General features: G+C 40.7%; 1 protein-coding gene across 2 annotated transcripts in view; it reads right to left on the reverse strand.

Annotated features, from left to right (window-relative positions):
* Klhl15 (kelch-like family member 15) overlaps nt 1-14739 on the reverse strand; it is a 61313-nt gene that overhangs the window by 19543 nt on the left and 27031 nt on the right. For both annotated transcript variants that reach the window (XM_013506294.1, XM_005407838.2), the window contains exon 2: nt 570-1281. In XM_013506294.1, coding sequence (XP_013361748.1) covers nt 570-1274 — 705 coding nt within the window. In that variant the 5' untranslated portion in view covers nt 1275-1281. The remainder of the gene's footprint in view (nt 1-569; nt 1282-14739) is intronic.

Below are 14739 nucleotides of genomic sequence, written 5' to 3' on the forward strand. Positions count from 1 at the left end.
GAAATGCCAAGATGATGTTTTTAGACATCTAACATGGTTGCACGGTTAAATTTAGTTAGTATTCACAATGAAGCAGAGATGGAAACAGAACTACGTCAGAGTAGGGAAGAAAATTACCAGTATGGACCACTGGTTTTCAAGAGCTATTTTGTGTGTCCTTACTACATTTTAGAGAAAAAAGAAAACATATTATTGTACACCGTGTAGAACTATAAAACTCAATGCCAATTCCGGCATGTATTACTTCATTTTTAAAAACTTAGGTTGACCCAGTTCAGATTTAATTACTTTATAAAAACAAAAGCTGAAGAAAACCTGTAATATTTTACATCAAATATTATTATTCAACTTTAAAAGTACTTTGAAGATGAAACTATTCTACCTACCTGGTTCATCTTTGACCCACAAAAATCTATTTTAAAAAACCTAAATGCAAAAGCTACAACCAAATCAGGATTCTTATATGTAAGATTTTCTTATAAGCTACTCATTCCCTTTTTCGCTCCTGACTGGCAATCTCAATCATAAGTTAGTCCTGTAGCCTGTCTACTGCTTTCAAAGGCACTAACCTTCTCAAAAACACTGGATGGGGTCATCAAACAAAACCTGATGTTCTGAATGATGGTATCAGTATGTCTCCAGCGTCTTCTGTCATGCCGAAGCCAAGACTGCACAGCCTCGTACAGCTCTATCTCTGGGAACCTGCTCAGATGATCATTATCCAAATAAGACATGAGCTTCTCAAAGCTCAGATAGGACAAGAAGTCAGGCCTGGACATGAGTGGCACAAAGTTGTCCAGGAGAAAGGCATCCAGCTTCTCCCTGACTCCCTCGATGTTTACACCAAAATCATCTAAGAGTCTCATAATTTCTGCACAATTTTCTAAGCAGATTTTCGCTAAGAGAAAAGAGCAGCAGAACTTCACCACTTCTATAAGTTGAACATACATGGCAGCCTGAAGAATCTCATGAACAGTATTCATACTCAGTTCTATAGTTCCATAGTACATAAACTGAAGGACGTGGCTGAAGCCAGTAGCAGTTAGACCTTTTAAATGAATTTTATCCTGATCTCGTTCTCTCATGTCGGCAGTAAACATAATTCTGAAGTAATCACTCTGGGTGGCCAAAAGTGCTTTATGGGCCTGGAACTGATGATCTTCAATAACCAGAGTGACATCAAGAAGCAATCCCTCCTCATACAGTGCTCTGAACCCAGCAGAGACACTGGTGTCATGGATGGAGGAACAGAATCCTTCCACGTCCCCTGCCATGAATTACCTGAAAAAAAGCAATCAAAAAAAATGGTGTTACACATTTCCATCCATTCAGAAGACAACACTGACTTAAGAGTTCCAACACTTTTTATAATTATCCCAATTCCGCCGTCCAAGTCCGTCCTAAACGCACAAAACCTTTGAAAGAAGGCAACCTTGATGCTTTCAGAGTAATGTTTTTGGCTTCCCTGTCTGGGGTAAAGAACTTATTAAATGTTATTTATCAAACTGATAGAAAGTTGCTAACCTACAAACAATACATGTCTATGTCACTGACTATACAGTGTTCACTGCATATATTTAAACATGTCTCAAAATTAGCAACACAAAAAGGATTTCACAGCCAAATATTAAATTAGGAGAAAAAAAAGACAAAAATAAAAGAAGAAAGTACACCAGAACATACACTTGAAAACTTGAAATTTATCCAAAGGGAATAATCAGATAAATATGCTAAATCGTACATACAAGGTTTTTCTCTTTTTGGGGAGGAGGTGTTGAGACAGGGTCTCGCTACGTAGTTCAGGCTGGCCTTGAACGCACTGTGTCTCCCAGGCTGGCCTTGAACTCAGGCGACCCTCCTGCCTCAGCCTCCTTCCTGAGTGCTGGAGTTACAGGTGTGTACCGCCATGCCTGGCTAAGGTTTTTCTTTTTAGCCTTATTAATAAAAATTTACAAAGTAGCTGGGCACAGTGACGTATACCTGCAGCTCAGCTACTCAGCTGGCTGAGGCAAGAGACAGTTGGAGCTACAGTTCAGGGACAGTCTGTGCAAAAAAAATTGTTCAAAAATTCAACAAAAGGGGCTAAGGGTGTAGCTCAGTGGTAAAGCACTTGGCCTGGTATGCATAAGGCCCTGGGTTATAGCCCCAGTACCACAAAAAAAAGAAAAAGAAAGAAAATCCAACAATAGATTATTAAATAAATATGGTACAGCGCTATAATGGATTATTGTAATTAAAAATGATAGCAGCAACCTACTTATTCTAAAAAAGGGTATTTATTAAATGGTAGTTTTTAAAAAGCAGAATGCCATATATAAATACATCTTGAAAAATTAAACACATATTTTTGCTTAAATGAGAAAAAGTCTTAAAATAGATACCAAAATGATGTTCCTGAGTAATGGGATTTGTCTTTTCCTCTTTACTTACCTGATTAACCTTATTTTTAAAAACAATGAAGATGTGTTGTTTTTATATTCAAAAGATAAACAGGTAATTTTAAAAGAAATTAACCCAATCTTCAGGTATCAGGAAAATGAAACTGAAATGGGGAAATTACAATTAGCTCTAGGGCCGGGGCTAGTTCAGTGACAGCGTGCTCAGCATGCATACACACTCCGTATTCAATCCCCAGCATTACCAAATAAATGAGATCCAAGCAAAGCAGCATAAACTAATCCAGTCCATTTCGACCGTTTATGAAGCAGAGCAATTTTCCCTTTTCACCACCCCCCCATGTATACCATTAACCTGAATCCTCACAGCACTTCCTTCCGGCTCCCACCCCTGAGCACCCTCCCAACCCCTTCCTCCCACGGCACCCCATGGAACCTGCTTCAGTGCACACACTCCTGCATGCTCCTGTTGCTTCACAAAGTGCCTCCTCATCCTGATACAGTCACAGCGGCCATGCTTCCTACTCCTATTCCAGACCTCCAGGACCCAACTTTCTAAACCTTCTGTTAGCTTTCTACTCCGTAAAACCTGAGCTTTCAATCGGAAAATCCATCTTCCGTTACCCCCTTGTCACTTACCATATACACACTCTGTGATCAATCACTCTCCCCCATTTGCTGATTGACTGGCACCTGGCTGAATCACCTTCATCTATTCAATGTCTGTCAAAGGTAACCCATTCAAAAACCAAATCAAAGCTGGGCATGGTGATACACTCATGTAATACCAGCACTCTGGGAGGCTGAGATAGGAGGATCACAAATTTGAGCCCAGCCTGGGCAACTCAGCAAGACTGTGTTTTAAAAATAAGAAGCTGAGGGCCAGGATATAGCTCAGTGGCACAGTACCTGCCTGGCAAGCACGAGGACATGAGTTCGATTCCTGGTACAAAAAAAAAAAAAGTTGAAAAACAGGGCCGTAGATGTAGTTCACTACAAAGGGCCTGGGTTCAATTCCTAGTACAAAAAGAAAATCTTGGTATTAAGAAAAAAGTCTGAAAGGATAATAAGCCAAAAATACTTAAAACAGTTATCGTGGGGACTATGGCTAGTACTCTGCGGTATAGGGCACTTGCCTAGCATGCAGGAGGCCCTTAGTTCGACCAAAAAAAGACTGAAAGGAAATCCACATGAGAGCTGGGGATATAGCTCAGCGGCACAGTGCCTGCCTGGCAAGCACTATGTGTCCTGAGTTCGATTCCTGGTACCACAAAAAAAAAAAAAAAAAAAACTGAAAGAGAGGCCCTTAGCTTGATATTGAGCACTGCAAAAAATAATTATCTTGGGATGGTAGAGGATCAGGCAGCTTTTACTCCTCCTTATCTGCAATGAAAGTGTATCATTGCTTTTTTAAAAGCCTATACACAATCTAAAGGCCCAAATCCAATGGCACTTCGTAGTCCCTACTTCGGTGGGGCTTTCTGTGGCCCTGCTTACACCCTTATACCTTTGCCTCACACCTGCTCGCCCTCACCTGTTCCCCTGATTTTTTCCTATTCTTAGCGGCTCCGTTCTCAATCTCCTTCATAGGCTCCTTTTTCCTGAGCTACCCCTTAAAGACTGGTGTCACTCTGAATTCTGTCATTGCTCCTGTTCTCATACAACACTGTACCTCCCTATTAAGGGAGTATTAAGACCTACTTTCATCAAGACCTTGATAACCTGTAACGTTCAATTTACCTAGCAGATACATCTTCTGGGGGGCCCTATCTGGGGACAATCCCACTTTGAGATTTCAGAATCAACGCATCTAAACAGAACCCTAATTCTGTCCTCCCCATTTTTTAATTTTGTATTCTTTATCTTATCTAGAGGCATTCTAGGCCACCGCCTCCCATTTGGCTCCCCTTTCAGCTCCGTGGTCCAGCCTGACCAGCTCCCTCCCTCCCGGGCAGTCCTTCACCCGCTGGCCGCCCGCACTGCTTCCAGAGGGCCAGAAGTTCTTGGGGTAGGGGGAGACTACAAGGGAGGGGGACCCCCGAGTCACCCCTCTACTCCCCGCCCCCCCAGCTCCATCCTCCGCCACCGCCAGAGCAGCTGCAGGGCAGCTGCTGCCTTTGCAGGCTGAGTCATCACTAGACAGCGGGAAGAGCAGCAGCAGTAGAGAATCCAAACCCTAACGCTGATACCACAAAGTACCATTTCTCCGAGGTGGGGGCTCAGAGGGGAGCCATCATAAGCGATGTTACCACTGTAAATGAAGGCTGGGTTCAGAAGAGGGGGTCTCGCTATATAGCCCAGGCGGTCCTCAAATTCACACGATCCTCCTGCCTCAGCCACCAGAGTACTGGTTTTACAGGTGTGCACCACAATGCCCAGCCTACTAACCGTTTTTATTCCAAAATATATTCTTTGCTGTGTCAAAAATACCCAGAAACACTGAATCACATCTCATCTGACAAGGTTGGAGTAAAACAAAGAGTAGGAAACCTGGGTTAACAGGATGAGCTGTAGAGGAAAGATCTTAACGATGTCAATAGATGTGGCAGACTCTAAAATGGCCCGTGATGGAGCTGGGGATTTAGCTCAGTGGCACAGCGCCTGCCTGGCAAGCGCAAAGTCATGAGTTCGATTCCTGGTACCGGAAAAAATAAATAAATAAATAAATAAATAAATAAAATGGCCCATGATTCACATGCCATGGTGTAACTCTTTCTCCTTAAGAGTAAGTAGGTGCTGGGTGTGGTGCCCCATGCCTATAATCCCAGCACTAGGGAGGCTGAGGCAGGAGGATTGTTTCAAGTTCCAGACCAGCCGGGGCTACAAAGTGAGCTCAAGGCCAGCCTGAACTGCATAGCGAGACCCTGTCTCAAAAAGACCAAAAAAAAAAAAAAAAAAAGAGTAAGTAGGACCTATGACTTTCTTGTAATCACTAGAATATGGTGACGGTGGTGAGATATCGTACCTGTTGTTATATTACATAATAGTCCCTAGCTGTCTTCAAAGAAGTAAACAGCATGCTCAAAGCCCAGATGTCAAGAGTTATTCATTTTTGTTGCTGCATATTATTTTTCCTAGTTTAAATATATCTTTAACTGAACAATGTATTTTCATCACATAAAACTTTTTGTTGTGTATCAATATATCTAACTTTTCCCTTGGAGTTGAGATCATACATACAAACTCTTGGTTTTTTTTTTATTATTATGGCTAAAAAATTTGCATTATCTAAGTAATATGAATGCCCCTTGTAAACAGTTCAAGCAGTAAATACAAGCCTTAAATAGAATATGAAGCAATTCCTTTATTTCCATTTTCTTTCTCAGAGACAACCACTGTCAAGTGTGATGTGCCAATATAAAACCAAAATTTTACCTAAGTATTTAAAAATTAGAAAAATTGTTGTCAACCTGTTAAGTAGTTGCCTCGTTAAGAGACTGAGGGCCGGGGATGTAGCTCAGTGGCATAAGCGCCTGCCTGGCAAGCGCATGGTCCTGAGTTTCATTCTCAGTACCAAAAAAAAAAAAAAAAAACAGATTCACTGGGTGGGGTGGTATATGCCTGTAATCCTAGTCCTCTGAGGGGCACCCTACGTTAGCACCTAGCACCTACATTTGGCAAGATCTTCTGTTAAAATAAAGAAGGGCTGGGGATATGGCTCAGTGTGAAGTACTATAAAACAAAACAAAAACAAAGAAAAAAATTAGAATTGCTAGATTTGAAATTTACTAATATTTAGACTAATTTTCTTCTGTATAAATAGAATAGTTGTCCTTTTAAGGATTTTATTTTTTGTGGTTCTGGGAATCAAACCCAGGGCCCATACATGCTAGGCAAGTACACTCCACCGGTGAGCTACATCCCTAGCCCTACTGCTTTTTTTAGACACCTATGTGATGTTCTGAACTGCTCAGATTATTATTACTAACAGGAATGAACTAAAGTGGTAAGTGACTTGTTAATTATATCCTCAGCAACTCTGGGCATCAGGGTTTTCATGATGTGTTTCTCTTCGGAGAAGATGAGTAAAAATGAGGAGCTAATTAGTATTCTTTGTCATCTGGTCTTTATACTGTGCTCTTCCTTAAGCCTCATCTTTGTAATTTTAAAACGTGTTTGATGCCAGGCGTGGGGGAGCACGCCTGTAATCCCAGCACTCGGGAGGCTGAGGCAGGAGGATTGCTGCAAGCTGGCCAGCCTGGGCTACAAAGTGAGTTCAAGGCCAGTCTGAACTGCAAGCAAAACCCTGTTTCAAAAAATAAACAAAGTAATTAAATAAATAAAATAAGGGCTGGGGATATAGCTCAGTGGCATAAGTGCCTGCCTGGCAAGTGCAAGGGCCCAAGTTCGATCCCTAGTACTGCTAAATAAATAAATTAAATAAATAAAATAAAATTTGTGTTTTTAGCAACTTCTTTTTCAATTCATAAAAGGATTTCCAAGTTCCAGCAGTTATTCTCCTTTTTTCTTTTTGGTACCGGGAATCGAACTCACAACCTCGTGCTTGCCAGGCAGGCACTTGTACCACTGAGCTATATCCCTGGTTAGCAGTTGTTTTCCCTGTTTGTTCTTATGTCGTATTTTGATCTTTTCCACCACCTTCTTAAATGATTATTACAAAAGCAGCGAATAACATACATTTCTCTTCCTTATTCAGGATTGGCTAATGTCAAATGATAGTCGTATTTTAATTCTGTGTTTAAACTTTATGACCAAAAATGTTTATCATAGAATACTGATTTTCTATCTAAAATTAACAAATCAAGAAATAGAGGTGTAAGTGTAATATCAACCAATGGAAAAATCTAAAAATGGAAATAAAGGTAACAAAAAGTGAGATGGTCAGAGGGAACTTAATTTCTCACTTTCACAGTGGGAACTGACGTGGTTAAAGCTGATAAATCAAGAAAACAAGCATGATTTCAAAGCATTAAAGAGCGCTGGTTGTGAGAAGTGGGAATAATTATACATTTGTGTGAATCTCGTTTTTTCAGATGCTACTGAATTGTGTGAATAATGATAAAACACAGCCTGTCTGATCTCAGTTTACAGGGATAAAAAGCATAATTTATTATTATTACATGTATAAAGTGACTGGGTAGAAATACTCCAAATATTAAAAGTACTTATCTCAAGACAGTAAGATTTTTTTTCTTCATTACATTTTTATTTTGTAAAATTTCTAAATTAATCTTAGCAATCTCAGGAAATATTTCATTGTTTTTCAATACTTTTTAAAAAATTTACTAAGAACATATTTATGACTTCCTAGATTTAATTTGTCACACTTACTCTATATTACTATGCCTTTACTTTTTATTTATACAAGTATTACACCTTTTTTAATAAAAGGAATTTCACATCATAAAAAAAGACATTCTAGTTGCCTTTTTATTCCCATTTGTCTATTAATCTACCTTTCAGTTCTACTGATTCTACCACATTAAATGCTCACTTAGCTAAGACAGTAAAGTATGTACAGGATGAAATTAATCCCAAAATTTTTATTGGTCCCCGTTAGTAAAAAAGTATATAACTTCAGCCAGACATGACAGTGCACACCTGTAGTCCCAGCTACTTGGGAGGTTGAGACAGGAGGATTACTTCAGCCCAGAAGCTTGGAATCTGCCTGGGTGATATAGCAAGACCTCATCTCAAAAAAAGAAAAGAACTGTCTGTTATAGCAATATGTATCTGTAACCCCAGCTATCAGGAGGCTGAGGCAGGAGAATATTGAAAGCTCAAAGCCAGCCTTGGACACCTAGTAAGAAATTGTATCTCGAAATGTTTTTAAATACTGTAAATTTTGGAAAGGTAGACCACAGAGGATCTAACCTATACTCTGGGGAAAATGTATTTTATTCCAGGCACAGTGGTGCACACCTGCAATTTCAGCTACTTGGGAAGTTAAGGCAGGAGGACCCCAAGTTCCAAGCCGGCCTGGGCAACTCAAGGAAGCACTGTCTCAAATATGTTTTCAAAAAGGGATGGGAAAAAAAAAAAGGGATGGAGATGTAGCTCAGTGGTAGAGTGGACGTGCATTCGATCTCCAATACCACAAGTATGTGAGTGTGTGTGTGTGTGTATGGCAATATATTAAAATAATTAAGAAATAAAGAGCGTGATCAAAAATATGATGAATGCTGCTATTAAGTGTCACCCAACAGAAAGGCAGGCATGCTCAATACAAAGGGTGGGGCTGGAGATTTAGCGCAGTGGCACAGCGCCCGCCTGGCGAAGTGCAAGGTCGTGAGTTCGATTCCTGGTACCAGAGCAAAGAACAAAAAACAAACAACAACAAAAAAATACAAGGGGGTGTGTTGAAATAAAATACAAAGGGGGCATCAAACTTTAGTCACAGTGTGTGACATGTTTCAGCTTGTTTGGTATAGCTGGTCCAGAGAAGGTGTGCTGTAAAGTGTCCCATAAATCATAGATCATGAATAATGAATTGACATGAAACTGTGTCAGTTTCGTGCCACTTCAGATTCCAGCTTTTTAAGAAATGTCATCACAGGAGATGAAATTTGGGTCTATGGTTATGATCCTGAGGCCAAGGTTCAGAGTTCTCAACAGAAAGCACTCAGTTCTCATGTGAAAAAAAGAAAAAGCTAGCTATTTCATGTACAGGTACAAATTTTTGATGATGAATGCTATCATTATGTATAAATATACCATTAAAAAATAAAAAATATACCATTAAAATATACTAAAAATATACTAAATATACTAAAAAATATACTAAAATATACCATAAAAAATTTATAAATGCTTGGTAAAAATTTTAAATGTTTAAGAAACAATACGGGTAAAAAAACCAGCATGACAAATGGGTAAATAATTTCATTCTCCATCCATCCATAAAACATTACGATGTGTCCTCATGCACCTTATTCCCTGGATCTGGCACTGTGTGACTTCTGGTTCCTCCCTAAAGTCTAAATGACATGATAGGTAAATGTTTTGCACTGACCCAAGACATCACGGCAGCCATAACAGCACAGCTCAAGGCACAAAAAAGGACCTCTAGAACTGCTTTAGACAGTGGCAAGAATGACAGGAAAGGTGTGTTCAAAGTGAAGAGAGGGGGTATTTCGAGGGGAACTAACTGCAATGTGGCTTTTACTGTAATTTTTTTTCAATTTAAACATTCACCATGTCATATATAAAGCCGGATATGGTAGCACATGTCTGTAATCCCAACACTCTTACAGGCTGAGGCAGGAGGATCACAAGTTCAAGCCCAGCCTAAGCAATTTAGCTAGATCCTACCTCAAAGTAAAAAAAAAAAAAAAAAGTGGGCTGGGGATGCAGCTCATTGCAGTGGCCCCGGGTGCAATCTCCAGTACCACACACACAAAAAGAAGTATGTATTTTCAAATTTATGTGTGTAGCCAGGCATGGTAGCACATGCCTGTAATCCCAGCACTCAGGAGGCTGAGGCAGGAGGATCGTTGCAAGTTCGAGGCCAGCCTGGGCTACAAAGTGAGCTCAAGGCCAGCCTGAACTGCATAGCGAGACCCTGTCTCAAAAAGACGAAAACAAAACAAAACAAAATGTATGTGTGTAGCCAGATGTGGTGGCACACACCTGTAATCTCAGCACTCGGGAGGCTGAGGCAGGCTGAACTTGCCACTTTGCAAGTTCAAAACCAGCCTGAGCTACAAAGTGAGCGCAAGGCCAGTCTAAACTACAGAGCGAAACCTTGTCTCAAAAAAGACAAAAAAATTAAGTAAATACATAAATTTGTGATACAGCACCTGCCTGGCAAGCACAAGGTCATGAGTTCGATTCCCGGTACCAGAAAAATCAAAACAAACAAACCAAAAAAATAGATATTAAAATAAATGTGTGACAGATATAAAACATATATAACCAATACTTGTCAGAACTACTTTACTGACACATTTAAAGTAAGCTATCAATGTGGTCTTATTTATCTCTTTCCGGTACTAAGGATTGAGTCCAGGGATTTCACACAGGTACATCTCCTATCCTTTTTAAATTTTGAGACAAGGTCTCACTAAATAGCTAAGTTGCCCAGGCTGGGCTTGAATTTGTGATCCTTGTGCCTCAGCCTTCCAAAGTGCAAGAATTACAGGTATGTACCATTATGCCTAGCTATCTGAAGTTTTAATGGTAAAATTAATGAACTCAGAATTTTCCAAGTGAAGGGATATGTAGAAAAATACGTATCTGGAACAAAAACACACAGTGTGATACCTGGATATCTGGATTGTGGTTAGTAGAGGGCTGTCAATGTCACACAAATTATCAATTCTCAAAATAACTGGAATAATAGCGCACGTCTATAATCCCAGTAATTTGGGAGGCTGAGGCAGGAGGATCAAAAGTTGTAGCACAGCCTGGGTAACTTGGTGGGACCTTGTCTATAAATAAAAAATAAAAAGGACTGATGATACAGCTCAGTACAAAGGCCCCTGAGTTGAGTCCCTAGGACTGGGGGGAAAAAGAATAAAAACAACAAATTAAACTAAATGGGGCCAGGGATGTACTCGGCAGATAAGTGCTTGCCTGGCAAGCTTGAGGTCATGAGTTCGATTCCCAGTACCAAAAATAAATAAATAAGTAAATAAACTAAATGAAAATTTGTTAACTCAGGGTCATTGTGGTCACCAATTATCACCTTGGCTTGTCAAGATCTACTGATCACATTTAATGAAGATTTAGTGACAAAAGGTGGGATATTACTACTCATATACCTGAGAGTACATTGCTTTGCATTCCATTAAGCTGTTATTTATTTTGTTTTGTTAAAACAGGGTCTTGCTATAGAGTTCAGGCTGTCCTTAAACTATGTAGTCTAGGCTGTCCTCAAACTCACGGTGATTCTCCTGCCTCACCCTCTCAAAGGGTGGGGTTATAGTAGTGTGCAACCATACCCAGCTAAACTGTTATTTTGACAGTGTCTAAAGTATTACATATTTCACTTTATGTTAAAACAATCTATCTAACATTTAACAATTACCACTATGTGGAAAGGTCTCAAACAGCGAATATTCACCTTTCTGAAAATACCCCATCTACCAGAAAATTTTAATAGGACATACAGGGAATAGGGGTATAGCTTAGCATGCACAAGGACCTGGGTTCTATCTCTAGCACCACAAATAAATACAATATGCTTTCTGACACACATACAAAAAGTAATCCAGCTGGGTATGGTGCCACATACCTATAATCCCATCACTCTCCAGGCTGAAGTAGGGTGATCACCACTAGTTCAAGGCCAGCCTGGGCTACATAGTGAGTTCAAGGGCAATTTCAACTACGTAACGGAGACCCTGTCTCAAAAAAAGTAATCCAGGTTTTTCAGACACTACGGTGGTATCGGAGGGCAAAGAAGGAATGCAGGGAAGCGGGGGAGAGAAAAGACCCTTTGCCGTGCATCCACTGCCAAGGGGGATTCTCATCCTAGCGTGCAGGCTCCCGCTCCCTGGTCCTAGCCCAGTCACATATGGTCAGACCAGATGGGAAACATGAATCGAGGTGAACACCTTTTTGCCCAGACTTTATAAAAGCAGAGCAGGGAAGAGAGGCAGACTATGTACGAGCAGAACTGCTCATGGTGAAGAGCAGCTGCCGGTACCCACTTCCGCCTGCTGGGTGGGCTGAGCATTGGAGAAAGGCAGTCAGATGAGAAAGAGGAAAGCAGCACAACAGCACCGCGGGTGCTCTTCAGCGCCTGCCTTCTCCAGTCCTCAGACCCAGCTCTCTACTTGCCCTCAGTTCTGAAAGAAACGCTTACATTCCTAAACCGCCCCTCTTCTGCTACCGCAGCTGATTTCTCCTACTTCTAACCAAGGGTTCTAACAGTTGTGGAACAGAAACATCTTTAAGGTACTCAAACATTCTCGGCCTTCGTTCTGTATCTGTAAAGCTGAGAGCATCAGACATGATCTCAAAACTTTGAGTCATAAAATTCTCCTTTATTTTCCTACTTTTTTATATGATTTTACAGATAGGCAATGCACTTATATGAATATGCAACATAAACTATAGCTACTTTTAAAAATCGTACCAATAAGCTGGGTGTGGTGGCATATGCCTGTAATCCCAACACTCTGGGAGGCTGAGGCATGAGAATCCCATATTCAAGCCCACCCTGGGCAACTTAGTGAGACTCTGTCTTGAAATCAAAGTAAAAGAGCTGGGGATATAGCTCGGTGTGAAGGCCTTCAGTTCAATCCCCAATATCACAAAGAGAAAAAACAAGTCTTATCAATGTAGTCATCAAATTCCCCTGATCTTAACTGACTTCTAGCGGGAGTGGTGGCGCATACCTGTAATCCCAGCACTCAGGAGGCTGAGGCAGACAGATCATTGCAACTTCGAGGCCGGCCTGGGCTATAAAGTGAGCTCAAGGCCAGCCTGAACTGCATAGCAAGACCCTGTCTCAAAATGACAATCAATCAATCAATCAATCAATCAATGAATAAATATAAACTGACTTCTAAAAGTAATTTGTGAAAGCTGGGGCACGTCCAGTAACTTCTACCTCAAAAAGCTTAGTGCACCTACCAAATCCAACAGCTTTAGAGCAGCAGCAGAGTTTTCCTTTTTTGTGAAACACTCAGTAGTTAGCTGGCCACCATGATTGGCCTCTCCTGATGGAAGGAAGCAGGGAGACCCTAGTACTGGTCTGCAGTCAGGTGCCAAGTACTAAATCTTCGTTCTACCTCTATTAGCTCTGCGATGCTGGAACAAACTATCTTAGGCTCTCCGGGCCCTAATGTCCTCATTTGAGAAAAGAGGGTAAAATATTAATAGAATCTACTGCATAAGTGTCAAGAATTTAAAAAATGAATACATACATGTAAAGCACATAGCACTGTGCACGGACCCTAAGTATACAATAATCTTAAGGTTTATCATTACACCCTCTTCTCCTTGGTGTGACTGGAATCCAAATAGTAGACCTGAACCTTAAACTGGGGAGTTAAATAATAAACTTGACCCAGTTAACTTCAGAGAAACCATTCTCCCTAGCAATAGCATTTCTAATCAAAGCCCATGTTCTCAGGACCCAGACCAACTCTTAACTTCACAGATGAAGACACAAAGGTTCACAAGTGAAGTGACTTTATTCAAGGTCACACAACTAGTTAGAAATAAGAGTTAAAGGGCTTGAGCCGTAGCTCAGCAGTAGAGCCCTTGCCTAGTATGCATGACACCCTGGATTTAAGCTCCAGCACTGGGGAGAAAAAAAAGAAAAAGCCAGGTGCAGCCGCGCATGCCTACTACCATCACAGCAACTCCGGAGGCTGAGGCAGGAGAATCACAAGTTCAAGGACAGCCTTAACAATTTAGCAAAACCCTGCCTCAAAATTAAAAAAATAAATAAATAAAAGGGGTAAGGCTGAGGCTGAGGCTATAACTCAGCAACGGAGTATCCCTAGCATCCCCAGTACCAAAAAAAAAGAGAGAGAGACAGAAACAAGTAAGAGTTACGACTAGAATTTGATTTGTAAAAACTACTAAAAGCAGTACCGCTGAAGGAGCAAATCCTCTAAAATCAGAATGTTTACTAGTATTTACCACCTGTGTGACTCACAAATTTTGTTAACCCCCTTATCTCGGTTCTCACTCACACACTAGGATTAAGAAGACCACATTTACTGAGTTGGGTGTTGATTGAATTAATGTAAATTAAATATCTAGCCCAGAGCAAGGAACAACTCCAGAGGTCAATCAGTGCTGGCTCTTTCATCCAACTCCTACCTAATGCTCCTTAACACCCACAAGCCCAGACGGACTTGACACCCTTCCATCTCTTCCGCAGGGACCCCACAGCACCCTGGGGTGTACCTCAATGCAGGCATACAGGAGATCCAGAGATGTACTCGTAGTCCAAAACCCTGGACACTGTCTTGCAATGGCACTGTTCTCCGTTTTTTCTCACCATGCAAGTATAATTTTTTAGCTTTACTAATGGGCTTCTTAGGCTTTTTTGCCCTAACCAGAATTTCTCTATTATTTATGTCGTTTTAAAAGCCACTAGCCATGAGGCCCTAGATCACTAGAGCTGAGGCTGGTGCAAACTGAAATGTGCTTTAAGTATAAAATAAATACTAGATTTTGAAGGCTTTGTCCAAAAGAAAATGTGTAAGTGTCTCATTAATTTTATAGCAATTACATGTTGAAATATTTTGGAAATAACTTTATAGGTCAAATAAAATATATTAAAACTAATCTCACCCATTGTTTTTTAATTATAGCTACAAGAAAACAAAATTACGTATGGGGGCCAGGGTCATGGCGCACGCCTATAATCCCAGCACTCGGGAGGCTGAGGCAGGAGGATCGCTGCAAGTTTGAGACC

The sequence above is a fragment of the Chinchilla lanigera genome, unplaced genomic scaffold, assembly GCF_000276665.1.
Source record: "Chinchilla lanigera isolate Chin_1 unplaced genomic scaffold, ChiLan1.0 scaffold00108, whole genome shotgun sequence".
In the NCBI taxonomy this organism is placed as follows: Eukaryota; Metazoa; Chordata; class Mammalia; order Rodentia; family Chinchillidae; genus Chinchilla; species Chinchilla lanigera.